The sequence below is a fragment of the Astatotilapia calliptera genome, chromosome 1 (assembly GCF_900246225.1).
Source record: "Astatotilapia calliptera chromosome 1, fAstCal1.2, whole genome shotgun sequence".
NCBI lineage: Eukaryota > Metazoa > Chordata > Actinopteri > Cichliformes > Cichlidae > Astatotilapia > Astatotilapia calliptera.
The window spans coordinates 5,666,396-5,681,365 of NC_039302.1; the positions used below are offsets into that span (position 1 = coordinate 5,666,396).

Consider the following 14,970-nt stretch of genomic DNA (forward strand, 5'->3'; position numbering starts at 1 on the left):
AGCGTTTGGCTCATAGGAATATAAGCTGATCTCATAATTTTAAACTATTGCTGTATTTAATATGAACATCTATAATTTTAATAATTACCTGACAGATTACAAGGAAATGAATAATAAGTTATCAGTTGCAATCTGAAATTAGCAAAGATTTTACAGGATGTTGCAGAAATGTAACCCACTGTATTACAATATTTATTACATCATTAAATGCACCAGTCTGTGGCTCCTATGAAAGAAACAGGAAAGACAGGACAGGTTTTCACTTACTCGCGTTACTGCCTCCGCCAATTCCAACAGTATTGATGGTTGCAGGCACAGAGGATGATGGGTAGAGAGGGAGGTGTCCATTTTCGCAGCCATGCTGATGCCAGCCTCCACCTATTCCTGAATCCCTGGAGCTCTGCCACCCATTGAGGCGGTCATCTGAGCCATAACGTTGGTGGTGATGCAAGTAGGGAATGCCTGATGAAGAGGTGTTGGTAGAAGAGCAAGATCCAGATGAGGTCAGGGTCGAAGGAGGTGTAGACTGGTGGTGATGGTGAGGCCCGGCAGGAGGAGGCCTTTCCAATGAGTCTCTCTCTCTCTCCTCCAGGTGGTTGAGCCAGAGTGCCAGAGCAGCGCGGTCTTCAGGGGAGGTGGCGGGGTGGATGAGGGCGTAGGAAAGGAGCTGCCGAGACTCCTCCAGGTGATGGCCGTGCTCGATCGTGTGGGCCAGGATGCGAGGCAGCAAGCGCATGTATTCTCCCTTAGCTTCAACGTTTCCCGGTTTGAGCAGCGGAAGATGGGTAAGGACGAGAGAGATGACACGTTCCTTGGGCTCACTCTGCCATTGGCTAATTATACCTGCAGGACAAAATGGAGAAAATTAATTAATAAAAAAAAAAAAAAAAAAATTACACACACACACACACACACACACACACACACACACACACACACACACACACACACACACACACACACACACACACACCAGTTTAAACAGTGCTTAAAGTAGAGATGGACGATCCGATATTACGTATCGATCCGATACTGACCCAAATTACTGGATCGGATATCGGCCAGAAATAAAAAATGTAATCCGATCCATTAAATATATGAAAAAAAAAAAAAAAAAAAAAAAAGCACCTCACAAAACTTGCTACACGGCATAACTCGGCTCATAACTGTAGCACGTCGCAGCAGTATGCATCACGTGATAGAGCGGCTGTGTGTATTTGTAGCCTCACCAGCATTTCATCTCCGAGGAACTTATCCCAGAGAGAAGTAAAGCAAGTGTGTAAGTTCATCTCTGAATGTCTGTAAAGCATTCCCACGTTAAGCTTAACAACAGACATGTGGAGTGACTGCCTCTCTCTCCCTCCCTCTCCTGCTGCTACTTCAATCGTGAAACTGCTTAATGATCAGCTGATCGGCTTTTCTGTCGCGAGTCCATCTCTCTTCTTTGTTTTTGGCCCACTTCTCACCAGAAAGAGGAAACCAGCGGCTGAACAACAGCAGCACTATTAAGCTTGATAAGCTGTTGTTAGAATTTATTTAATATTACTTTCTACTCGAGGATCTTTTTCTACGTAGCTGACGGCTGGTAACTGTGCAGGGGCGGATGTAGCAAAGTTTAGCCAGGGGGGCCGATAAGGCATGAACAGGGAAAAGGGGGCACAAAGACATACTTTTCTTTCTTATTCTCATTTAAAATGTCTAGCGTTTAATAAATAATTATCTGACTCTTACACCCAAAGTTTTAATCTGATGTAAAATATATAGAAGTCCATTACTGTATATAGTAACTGTTAAGTCTAATATACCCTAGTAAGCTATAGTACTTTTTCCTTTGGGAAAGTACCATCTGTGAATTCTGCAATTCTGTTGAAGAAAGATGTTGAATCTATTTAATTATTCTTGAAAAATAATTTATTTCTGTGCATTCCCCCCCCCCCCTGCATCAAATTACATTTGATTACATCGATTAAGCATCATGAGGTGGAGGGTGGTTCCCTATTTTTTTTTTTTGCTGGGAGTTTGCAACCCTATTAGTTGGCTTGCTTAATATTTCTGCTAAGTACTCTTTAAAATACCAGAATAGGGAGGATGGAGTAGGTTTAAGTTTATTAGATTGATCAGTGTTGCTGAACTATGAAATATTTTGGGTGCAGTGTATTTTTTTTTTTTTTTTTTAAAACATACAGGTATAACAGAATAGCTTTAGTGTTGTTATTTATTTAAACTTGAGTATAAACTTATATAAAATGCAGCAAGATATTAAAAAAATATTTTATTGATTTATAAAAAAAAAACAAAAACAAAAAAAACACTATATCGGATTCATATCGGTATCGGCAGATATCCAAATTTATGATATCGGTATCGGACATAAAAAAGTGGTATCATGCCATCTCTAGCTTAAAGTAAGATTTGTTTTATGATATCTAAAGGAGCAGCAGAGGGGAATGTAATTTATAGATAGACAGATGAATTAGTGAACACATGTATGACTGAAAATAGAAGACACCAAGATGATGTCAGACCCTGCACCCCGCACCATCATCGTTCTATTTTGTTCCTTCTAAAAACACCCAGGTCTGTAGATTGCTAACGGAGGCCATACAGTTTTGGACATAACGTGGAGGTCATGGAGCTCTATTGTTGTCCCAGTCAGTAGGCCATAAGAGGTCCATTCCTATAATCTTGGACCAGGGCTATAGATACAAACAGGTCAGGGCAACAACTCCGACAGCCACACAAATAGAGACACGAGGCACTAAGAAGGCCGGCTTCACTTCCGGCTTGTGAGACACGTCTGTATGATCCGTCCACAGTAGTAATTCTTAACAAAACATGTCTTACTTTGAAATCCCACACATGAGGTGGGGGGGGGGGGGGGGGACAGAAGAAGAAGAAAAAAAAAAAATCATCAGCTTATCATCCTGTTCAAAGACATCCCAAGGTCTTACTGTGGTGATGTACAGCTCTCTCTGCCCTGTCAAGTGGACAGATGCAGCTCTGACTGGGCAGATGGAAGACCCGTAAACCCTGAAGCCCCCTAAACAAGGCTCATGTTTACATCTCTGTGAAGTTGGACCCTTTACAAACATACAAGACACAGACGTGGTGACAGCAGTTCTTTATTTGAACAGTAAAAATACTGTGGCTTGCAATGGGACACAGACACTCCCGCTCCGCTATCACGTCCGCTCTCCTTTCTCCAACTGTCACTGTGAACATATAAAGAGTCACAATCACATTCACATCCCAGCACACCTGTTCACCCCGCCTCTGCGCCGCCCCAGGAGCTCACTGCGCCACCCCTCCTCTGCAGCCGGCCAGAGACCACACCCACGCCACAATCTCCTAATGAAAGATGACCAGGTGAATACACACATTTACTCCAGGCTGGTATGTATTTTGACGATTTAGTTTGCTTTTAGACTTCCTTGTTGTTATTTAGAGAGCAGGTTTATAAAAATTCTCTCATAATCTATAACCTTTCATTTTTACCTGATAATGAGACATTAAGTAGGATTTAAGGCAGAGCATCCAAAAAAGAGACACCAAATATAAGGTCACTGTCGGGACCTTCACATTTCAAGTTAACAGTAACAGCAAATATGCAGGAGAGACAACTGTTCAGTTTATACCTTTAATTTGGACAGACATCTTTTCATCTAAGATTTGTTCTGAAAACTAAATCTGTGCTCTGTTGCCAAACTCAAATTAACAGAGTTCTGTAGGTGGCAAAAATTTCTCCCAACACAATGGTCAAAAGTTCTTTAGACTTTCCAATCCTGCAATCAATTGTTGACAGAGGAAATCCCACCTCTGCAACCCCTCAGTGACCTGTAGTCGCCACAGAAACACAATTTCTACAATAGAAAACAAATAGGCCACTCTCTGAAAGGAAAAAAATAAAAAAATAAAAAAAATAAAAAGAACTGTCCCTATATCTATTAAGAAGGCTAAAAGACAGGAGTCACGTGGGACCGCCGAGGAAGATGGCTGCTCCTAAAGCCTGTTGATTAATGTTCTGAATTTGGAAACGTACACTTCAGTTGTAGTCATAAAGTGGACACCCCTTGTCGACTTTGAAGTTTTTCAAGGATTACAGCCTTTGAAAAAAAGGCAGGTAATAACAAAGCAAACTTTTTCCAAAGGAGATACCACGAGGAAGAAGCAAGCTAGCATTAGCCTCGTTCCGGAGCCGCCCGAAAACACACCTGTATCTGATGCCGCCTCTCCAGCAGCAGCGGAGGAAGGTACGGGGAGCGAGAGCTAAAAGGACAAAATTAAGAAAATGAATGCTACTCTTCAGGTCGTAGCTAAAGATGTCACCACTATTAAAGAAGCGACTAAAGAACTAAAAGATTCAGTGGAGGAGATAAAATTGAGGTTAGGAGAGGCGGAACACCGTATATTAGACATGGAAGATGCCAGCATGCTTACTGAGGCAACAGTGGACAAATCTGAGAAAAGGTTGGAGGTGTTGTGGTCAAGAGTGGAGGACCTTGAAAACCGTAGTAGGAGAAACAATGTACAGATTATTGGACTTAAAGGAGGTGTGGAGGAACCCGGGAAAGGGGATAAAAATGTAACAGAGTTTCTGGCCAAAACACTTGAGCTTTATGGAAGTGAATTTGAAATTGAATGTGCGCATTGTTCCCCTGTACCAATGCCAGAATCTAACGAGCCTCCCAGGGCCATACATGTCCGCTTTCTACGTTCATCTGCCACGGAGAAAGTACTACGGGTGGCCAGAGGGAAGCGTGGAATCGACTGGCAAGGCGCCAAGCTTTCCTTCTTTGAAGATGTTACAAGAGAGCTGGCGGAGAAGAGGAAAGCATTCAACCCGGTGAAGAAGCGTCTCCGAGAGCTACAAGTGAAGCATAGGCTGGTGTATCCTGCAACACTTATTTTTACGTGACAAAAGAAAATATTCAAAGACGGAAAGGAGGCTGAGAAATTTCTGCAGGAGTCGACTTAGGAGTGCAGAGCATAATGTAACAAATTGGAGAAATGTGTGTGAATTAAAAAAAAAAAAAAAACTAAGGTAACAAATAAACAATGGGTAGAACGGGGCTGCGGCAGCTGTGCTGCTGTCGGGGACAGTTAACGTGTCTCACGGACCAAGGAAAGTTTAGTGACTCAAGTTAAAGTTAGTTAGGGTTGGGTAGAATGGGAGGGAGGGGTTGCTTAGCAACGTTGTTCTGGGTTGTTATGCAAAGGGTGTTTGTTTTGTTCAGGTTTGTCTTTTTTAAGACAGCTAGTTTGATGGTACCAGATGGGTTTTGTAATATTGAGTGCCTATGTATATATTTGTGTTGTGTTGTAAAGTGCACAGGGAGTGTCCTTCCCCCATTTTTTATTAGAAAGAGATGAGCAGGTATACTAAAATAATATCGTGGAACATAAAAAGATGTGGGGGCCCAATTAAAGGAGGAAGGTTCTGACATAAACATACAGATATAGCGTTTATTCAGGAATCCCACATTGCTGGAGAAGAAGAGGCAAAAAAGTTTAAAAGAGACTGGGTGGGCTCCATTTTTCATAATTCATACTCAAGTAAACAAAATGGTGTTTTGAACCTTATTAATTTAAAATTAAGCTTTGTGTTGTTGAAAAAAATATAATGATAAAGAAGGGCACACTATATGCTTGGAAGCTTTAATCAATGGGGTTTGAATGGTTTTGTGTAATATCTATGCACCTAATAAAGAATAAACCAGATTATTTTTTTTATTTTTTATTTTTTTCCTCTTCTTCACAGAATTAACAAGATAATAGGTGATCGTGAGGGGCAGGTAATATTGGCCGGAGATATCAACCAGGTGATGGATGGGATAATTGATAAAAGCAAACCCAGGGGTAGGTCTACACCCAGGGACAGACAGGCTATTCAATTGCTGACGGAGGATCTTTGCCTAGTAGACATTTGGAGGTTAGTTAATCCTAGTTCAAGGAAATATACATTTTACTCCAATTGTCATAAAATGTATTCAAGGATAGATTTCACCTTAATATCAAAATCTTTGGTAGATTCAGTTGTAGATTGTGAGATTGGTGCCATTGCGATTAGTGATCACACCACGGTAGAGTTGTAAATTGATTTAAACACAGAACAAAAAGGATGTTGTTGCAAAACAAAAGTTTTAGTGAGGAATTAACAAAAGATCTTAAAATTTTCTTCAAAATCAATATGGGTTCCACACAAAGTAGCCACAGTTTGAGAAGCGTCTAAAGCATACATAAGAAGAAAGATAATTACATATGCGACAAAAGTTAAGAAAAGTGATTTAGAACGGGAAAAAACTTTAGATAAAGAAATGCATGAAATTAGAGCTGGGCGATAGAACGATAACGATATGTATCGCGATATAACTTTTACTCGATAGAGAAATTAAGCTATCGCGATAGACCTCGCCGCTCTTGTCCTCAAAAAAAAAAAAAAAAAGGTCAGCCAATCCAAATTAAGTAGCGCAGAGCCGAACCAATCACAGCCGCAGCGTCACGTAGCGTGACTTGTTACGTACAGCACAAGTGCCAAGCCGCATGTGTGTTTGTTTGGGAAGCAGCCAGCGGGTAATGGAGGAAATGAGTGTGCCGACTAGAAAAATCAACCGAGCGTGACCGAAGAGAAAACAGATGATGGTTCCAATGCCGGAGAGATTGTCGAACGGAAGAGCCATAGAAGTTCCGTAGTGTGAAGGTATTTCGGCTATTTCAAGTCTGACAAAAAACAGAGTAGCTGCACTGTAAATTGTGCCGAAAGCAAGTCTGGAAATACAATAAACTGGTGCATGCGTCACACTGTGCGCCACGTTATTGTTTCGGTGAAATGAATTTCTACAATACTGTTACTGTTAATTCTACTCTCTGCAGTGTTTACATGCTTACATATACACACAGTTACTGTCGGTCCACACATACGACTCGGTTCTGCTTCTATGCCCCAGCTTTGTTTACTTTTTCCCACCGAGGCTTCTAGACTTCTGATTGGCCAACATTTCTGCACGGTTAGGAATCTAGCGCCACCTGCTGCTTTGGCATGTTCATAGCAGCGTTTTCCTTCATTTCTGCCTTTATGTGTGGACAGGATTATTTTTTAAAACGAAAACTCTCCGTTTTCAAAAATACCCGTGTACGTGTGGACGTAGCCTCAGTCTCTGACTGGAAGCGCTAATTCGTCATTCGGCTTTTGTCAGACTAAAGTAACTGTTAAAACTGTTTGAAAAGCTCAGCTATACAACAAGGAGAGATTGAGAATTTCCTTTTAGTTCTCAGTTTATTTGATATTGACAAAAGTTAGTCAGTTTTGTCTGTTCTTCTGTAAAACAAACTAAGATTTATTTTTAGAATTAATATTTTGTTTCTAAGTGGAATTGACAATTTAGTCTGTTTTGTTTGTTCTATTTTGAAACTTAAACGCTTTAGCGGCTGCCTTTTGTGTAGTTTGCAATATTTGCCTTTATTTATCTGAAAAAGTCTCATGTTCCTTAAGTACATCTACCCTGTTGAACTTATTATGGGAAATAAATATTTAAATAAAAACAAGCTGCTGATTATTTCACATTTTACTTGTGAGCAACGGCACATTTAAATCTTACAAATATAGTTATTTGGCTGATATCGTGATAGATATCGTTATCGCCTGAAATGAAAAAAACATATCGTGATATGAAAAAATCTCATATCGCCCAGCTCTACATGAAATGGAGAAGGATTTAACAAGACAATACTCAAATGATAAATACCAGACTATCTGTAAATTAAAATACCAGCTGAATGACACTTATAACAAAAAGGTGGAATATGCCGTATTTAGGCTTAAACCAAAATTTTATGAAGGTGGTAAAAAGAATGGTAGACTATTAGCGAGGCAATTGAAGCAGCAAGATAATCATAGATATATTATTTAAGTTAAGAAAGACAGCCAAGTGAAATAAATCTCCTCATCAAAATAAATAAATTTAATTTTCAAATCATTTTATCAAGATTTGTATACTTCTGCTGGTGCACTTAATGAGGAGGAGGTGAAGACATTTTTTTCAGGTCCACAATTATCTACTCTTTCTGACGAACAAAAAACAAGACTGGATGCGCCTATAAATGAAGAAGAGGTCAGAGCTGCAATCTCATCAATGAAAAATGGGAAATCGCCAAGTTTGGATGGCTTCCCGATTGAGTATTATAAGAAATATATTGATATTTTAGCTCCAGTCTTGCATAAAATTGATCTTGAGGCACTAGAAATAGGCTCCTTACAGAGTACATTTAACGATGCACTAATCTCCCTTATTCCTACCAAGGATAGGGATATATCAGACCCAGCAAATTACCGGCCAGTAAGCCTTTTAGGAGTCGATTGCAAAATTTTGACAAAGGTTTTGGCCTTCCGCTTAGATCAAATATTACCAGATATCATCACTTCTTTATCTCATGCACAAAAGCAAATCTAGTCTAGCCCCTGTTGCGGCCTTCTCTCTTGATGCCGAGAAGGCTTTTGGCCGGGTAGAATGGGGCTTCCTTATGCCAACCCATGCAAAGTTTGGGTTTGGGCCTATGATTTTGTAACTGGGTCAAACTGTATATTCAAGCCCAAGGGCAGCAGTTTTGACAAATTGGATTGGTGTCAGAGTTTTTCCATCTCACTCACGGGACCCAGCAGGGGTGTTCTTTGTCCCCGCTGCTCTTCACAATATTTCTGGAACCACTGTCCTTAGCTATTCAAGCTAACAGGGATATCAGAGGTGTTCACGCAGGGAGTATGGAGCACAAGTTATTTCTATATGCTAATGACATCTTAGCAGTATTAACGGATCCCATTGAGTCTCTACCAGTGCTACACACATGAGTTGAGTCATTTTCAAGGTTGTCAGGTTATAAGATAAACTGGTACAAATCAGAAGGCATGCCACTATCAGCATCATGTCATTCTAGATACATTACTCCATTCAATTTTAAGTATTTACCTCAAGGTATGAAGTATTTAGGAATATTAAACCCAAAATTAGAGGATATTATGCTTTCAAATATCAAACCTCTCCTCCTAAAGATAAAAACAAATCTGGATAAATGGGGTAAATTGAATCTTACATTATTGGGTAAAATTAATGTGATTAAAATGATGGTGGCCCCACAGTTCAATTATGTTTCCATGATGTTACCTGTAAGAATTCCTTTACACATATTTAATCAATTTGAAAAGCTAATTAAAGATTTTTTATGGAATAACAAGAAGCCAAGAGTGAATATAAAGTAAATGTGGGCTTCTAAAGACACTGGGGGAATGGCCCTTCCAAATGTGAAGTTGTATAATTTAGCATTTGAAATGTCAAGACTGGGAAAACACTGGACAGGATCAGACTGAGCTGAGCTGGATTAAAATCGAACAGGAACTAGTGAGCCCTTTTACACCCTTGGATGTTCTCTCACAGGGCTCAGCTATTAATGGACAAGACTTTCATGATAGCCTAGTGCTCAGGCATTCTAAGGCTGTCTGGGTAGAGGTGCACAAGGTGTGTGGAGCATCTCATTTAAGACAACCTTATACCTCACAACACTGCTGTACAAATTAGGAAAAAAAAAAAAAAAACAGTGTACTGGAAGGAATCCAAAGTCAAAGGCATACACAGGATAAGTGATCTTTACTCAGGGGGAGTGTTTATGTCATTCGCTGAATTAACACAAAAATATGGTTTGATAAGAGAAAATAATTTTTGGAAATATTTACAAATAAGGGATTGTATTACCAAAGGAAAATTTACTCAAAGCACAAATACGGTGGTGGGATTTTTATAATTGTCCAGAACAGCACATAGAGCAGCTGTTTAACAATCTAAAAAAAAGGGGATATGTGAAAACTTGAGGATTATATGGCAGAGAGATTTGAGTTGTGTAATTTCTAAAGAAGATTGGTGTAGAATTTTGTCATTCTCCAATAAATATATGAGAGAGGCCAGAGGTAAATTTACTCAGTACAAATTAATACACAGATGGTACTTAACTCCTTTAAACTTTATAGAATGGGGAATCAGTCCCAATAATATATGCTGGAAATGTAGCTCAGATCCAGGGACATTTATGCATGCTATTTGGGAATGTGGGAAAGTTTATCCCTTTTGGCAAAAAGTATTGGACAAAATAGAAAGGTGGATTGGTTTGACAATACCCTTGTCACCAAGACTGTGCTTATTAGCGGATCGGCCCCTACCTTTTGTGGTTATAAAGGTAGGGGTTCCTCCAGAATATAATAGGTGAGAAGAAAATATGCTGAAAATGGTTTCATATGAAAAGTTCTTGGCTAGGATTAATGATAATATGGAGGTTTCTGACAAATCATGGGCATGTGTTTTTGGCTGAGATTGATGGATTTTATTTTGTCAGGGTAATTATGTTTTGTTAAATTTTATGCTTGCTGTGTTGTATGTTTGTTTAGGCACTCAGTAAAGGAATAACTTAAGAATTTGATTTTATTGTCCCTTTTTTTTTTTTGAGTACTGAATGTTAGTAACTATTAAAAATATACCCAAAATGCAAAGGTGAATTAACCATGGGATTGGAAGCAGTCTTTTTTTTTTTGGTTTTGTTTGTTTTTTTGTTGTTATTTTGTTTGGTTATATGTTAAAAACAAATAAAGACTTCAAGTACAAAAAAAGGCTAAAAGACAGATATGTTTCCGCAATAAGCCAACATCAGTGTAGTTTAAGACAAATGACAATCAAAACATAAAACCCAGGTGAGACTCCAGTGCCAGAGGGCATAATCACCATCATAATACACTGTCATAATTTAACAAAATAGTAACAACCAGCAGCATATCAAAACTACTAGAAACAGGAACATAGAAAAATATACACAGAACAAATAAAAGCTCTCTCTTGTGTTGTAGGGGTGGGCGATAAACGATATACGATAGAAACGATATAAATTTGGCCAACAATAGAGATTTGAAGTCATCAAGCTGCGCCTGTTTTGGTTGAAAGCATCGCAGCGGCTAAAACCATTATCATCTGCAAATTATGGTGGGCGACAGTCATAGCAAAGAGATGAAGCACTGTTGAAATATGGGGAAAACCAAAAACTGCGCTTCCTCCACTTCCGTAACATTGATTCATTAATGCTGAATTCTCTCGCAGCTGCTCTATTCCCATGTTGTTGCAGTATATTAATAACTAACCTTGTATTGTGGATTAATAATCTCAGTTGTTCTCCTGACTGAAGTTTGGCCCGTGTATAGCATCCTGCTATGCGATTGCATTTGTCCCTAACCAACAGAATCCCTCATGTTAACTTTTATCGAGTGGAAAAAAAATTGCTGTTCATCCTCCAGCTTCACTGTGCTAATGTTATGCTACTATAGCTGTGTCGCTAGCAATCACGTAGCACAACATTATATACACCAGGTAGTTGAACTTCAGTAACCCTACAAACGGCACTGGTGTTTAGTTTTCTGTCTTCATTTATGTTGGAAGTGGTAGCAGAGCTGTACGTTTTAATTCGTTTCAAAAATCTCTCAGTCAGAACATGGTATGAAATGTTTAGGTGTAAACTAGCGAGCTAACTTCCTGTTTACTTCTAACTCCGTTAAATTTAATAAATTCTGTTTTCATGGATGCATGGATGTAAAACTTAATTGTTACACCCGATAAAGCAGCAAAGCTGATGATTTAATTAAAGACGAAAGAATTTAGATCGTTTTTAACTCTTAGTGTTCATTTGACTTTGGGACCTGAATTGGATGGAGTTTTGGACCCAGATTACTCCGAAGCTTTTCACCAAGGCAGCCGTAATGCTCTGACTGATTGTCAGAGCATTACGGCTGCATCAAGCAGTGCGGCTTACCAAAGTTGTACTAAAACATTTTTTAACAGATTTCTGCATGCAGAAATCTGTTCGAGGTCAGTAAGCACAACCAGAATTCATACATAAGGCACACTCTCAATTTTTGAGAAAATTAAAGGATTTTAAGTGTGCCTTATAGTGTGGAAAATACGTTATACAGAAGAAAAGAATATACTGTATCGTGATATATATCGTTACCGCACATGCTTGAAATTATATCGTGATATGAATTTTAGGCCATATCGCCCAGCCCTAGTGTGTTGGTCTTTTTGTCATGTAATAAATGTAGGTAAGCCAGTGCTCTCTCTTTTCCATATTCTCCTATCCCGGGCACCCAATACGTTAGTGGTGCAACGGATCAAAAATTTCACGGTTCGGATTGGATCACGGTTTTAGGTCACAGATCGGATCAATTTTTGGATCAGCAAAAAAAAGAATAAAAAGACAAAAATTTAACATTTACTTATTGAAGTATTTTTTGCCTGTTAAAAACATTCAACTCAAGACTCATTCCACGCAATTATTAAAAAAAAAATTATGGTACAATATAGGCCAGTACAGTCTTTGTATCTACCACTCAATTCAATTTTATTTATAAAGCGCCAAATCACAACAACAGTCGCCTCAAGGCGCTTTATATTGTAAGGTAGACCCTACAATAATATATACCGCTCATTATATCGTATTCTGCTGTGATATAATGAGCTGTCACGGTCACGTAGCTTTCCGTTGCCCTGGAGGTCCACCCATTTGTAGTAGTTAGGGCAACAGAAGATGCCTGGGACAGTTCAGCCACAACTTAAAGCTAAACACCCCAATAGCTTTTGTAATAGCTTTAGCCCGGTCGGATTGGGGAGCAAAGGGCTGCTTAAATACCACAAACTCCTCTGCTCCTCCACTTGGACCGCTAGCGCTGGCCATAACTATCGCTTGACAGACCCACCACGCGCACCATACGCATACTTTTTTTTCCTCCCTTCTTTTTCGAATCTTCAGATCACGTGCGTGCCGAACCGTGGAGTGGGATCGGTTCAGATTACGGATCAACCGTGATCCATTGCACCACTACTATATGTCCTTTCAAGTTTTGAAGCCGAGTGCACTATCACTCTTTATTCTAAAAATTAATACAATGTTTTCAACAGCAGGAGAACTGCTGTGTGTGAATTACCTAATGTTTTGGTAGATCACCATCAGTATTCTAATCTATCAAAAATGAATGACTCTTCAGATTTTTCTGTTCCACTCATCAGACCAACCCCACCCACACTCTCTCTTTGCATCTGAGCAAAGCTGGCCCCACTCACTCACAAGTGCTTGATTAAGTGATCTGGGTTTCAGATGCCTTTAGTAAGGAGATCAGCTAATGTGAATGGATGCCATGAATGGAAATAAATACTGCACCAGACCAAACTGTCTAGAAACAGACAGCCTACACTTCGAGTAAGACAGCTAAGGGGGAGGAGGTAGGGTAAGAGGGAGGCAGAAACTTGGGATGGGGTGGGGGGATAGATGGAAGGAATGAGAGTGAGGTGTGTGAAGGGAGCCTTGGAGTTACTCCACTCTGCTCCAAGGATGATGTAATTTTTCATTCCTATGAATGAGACAAGCCTTACTCCATCTGGGAACAGGAATTGTTCCATGATTAAAACTCAGTTATATCCAAATGACTGGAAAACATTAAGATGTAAAGCAGAAATCCTGAATACTTTGGTTAAACTTACAGAAGTAGTGGTGCATAGCTAGCTTAAAAAGTAATCATTACATAAATGTAATCTTTTGTCAAATATTTGAACTGACTCGGGCAGACTAAGAGAACCATCAAAATTTACATAACGAGTCCATAACAAGGCCTGACTAAGCAATACTAACCACCAGCAAGTAAAATGTGTCAAACAAACATGTCAAAGACAAATCAAAAATACTACATTGTTAGAGTAATTTTGTTTGAGATTAAAAATGATGTACATGCTTCTTTTACCATGCATCCCTTCACAACACAAAAAGCTTCCTGTTCTCCCACAAACTACAATATAAAGACAAAACAAAACACTGAAAAACATCTGTATATAAAGAAGAAGATTTTACATCATTCAAATGTTTGGAAGAATGTTGATATAACTATATGAACCCGCTTCTAATGCAGATGACTACACCTAGAATGAGTTTTACATCAGCAATGAATGGATGCCACTAACACATACATACTGTCAGATCGATTCACTAGCCAGAAGCTTGGTGTGTGTGTGTGTGTGTGTGTGTGTGTGTGTTTTTGTGTTCCATGGCTAAAGAAGGAGACAAACACTGAGCAAAGCTTGGAAAACTTAACACCATGAAATCAGGATCCCACTTCAAGCTTACTGGGCAATTACTCCAAGGTTAAAAGGTCAAGAGGTCAGTTCCTCCCACAGTGAATCCACGCTCTCTCACCACATGAGTCATTATAGAGTCACTGAGAGCTTCACTGGAACTATGACGAACTTCTTCACCTCTACAAACACACCTCAGACACCTGTTTCTGTAAATAGATGCAAGGGAGCTCCATGAATAACAACCTACTGTGTGTGTGTGTGTGTGTGTGTGTGTGTGTGTGTGTGTGTGTGTGTGTAGCCAAAATAAAAATGTGAGAGGCGTGAGACAATCAGAATGAGACAACCAATAAAAACAACACAAAACAAAATGATAGAAGCGCATTGTGTCATTTTAAATGAGACATAGGTATGTTAGCTTTGCTCCTATACTAGTAGGCACAGTCGTGGGCATGCTGGGAGATGATGAATCATTGCGAAGAAATGCTGAAAAAGAAAGTCAGACACAAACACACAGGGAAAGCTCAGAGGGAGAGAGGCTGACACAGCATTTCCCAGATGTGAACAATGTGAACTCTGTGTGCCATCCCTGCCCTGGCACTGCCCTCTGACACCCTCTCTGGCAACAAGACAAAGGTGCTGCTTTCAACACAGCCCTGCTTCATAGTATAATTTCTCCACTGTCAACCTCATATCAAACTGCCCACCTTTCTCCCACAACACAGACACTGTGCTGGCACAGGAGGTACAACAGATACACAGAAAGGAAAAACAGGAGATCACTGTAACAAGAGCACAGTCTACATACGCAACACCAGTTTTTATTTAT

General features: G+C 39.5%; 1 protein-coding gene across 2 annotated transcripts in view; it reads right to left on the bottom strand.

The window, feature by feature from the left end:
* samd4a (sterile alpha motif domain containing 4A) overlaps positions 1-14,970 on the bottom strand; it is a 73,796-nt gene that overhangs the window by 34,462 nt on the left and 24,364 nt on the right. For both annotated transcript variants that reach the window (XM_026153809.1, XM_026153898.1), the window contains exon 3: positions 268-843. In XM_026153809.1, the coding sequence (XP_026009594.1) occupies positions 268-843 (576 nt within the window). The remainder of the gene's footprint in view (positions 1-267; positions 844-14,970) is intronic.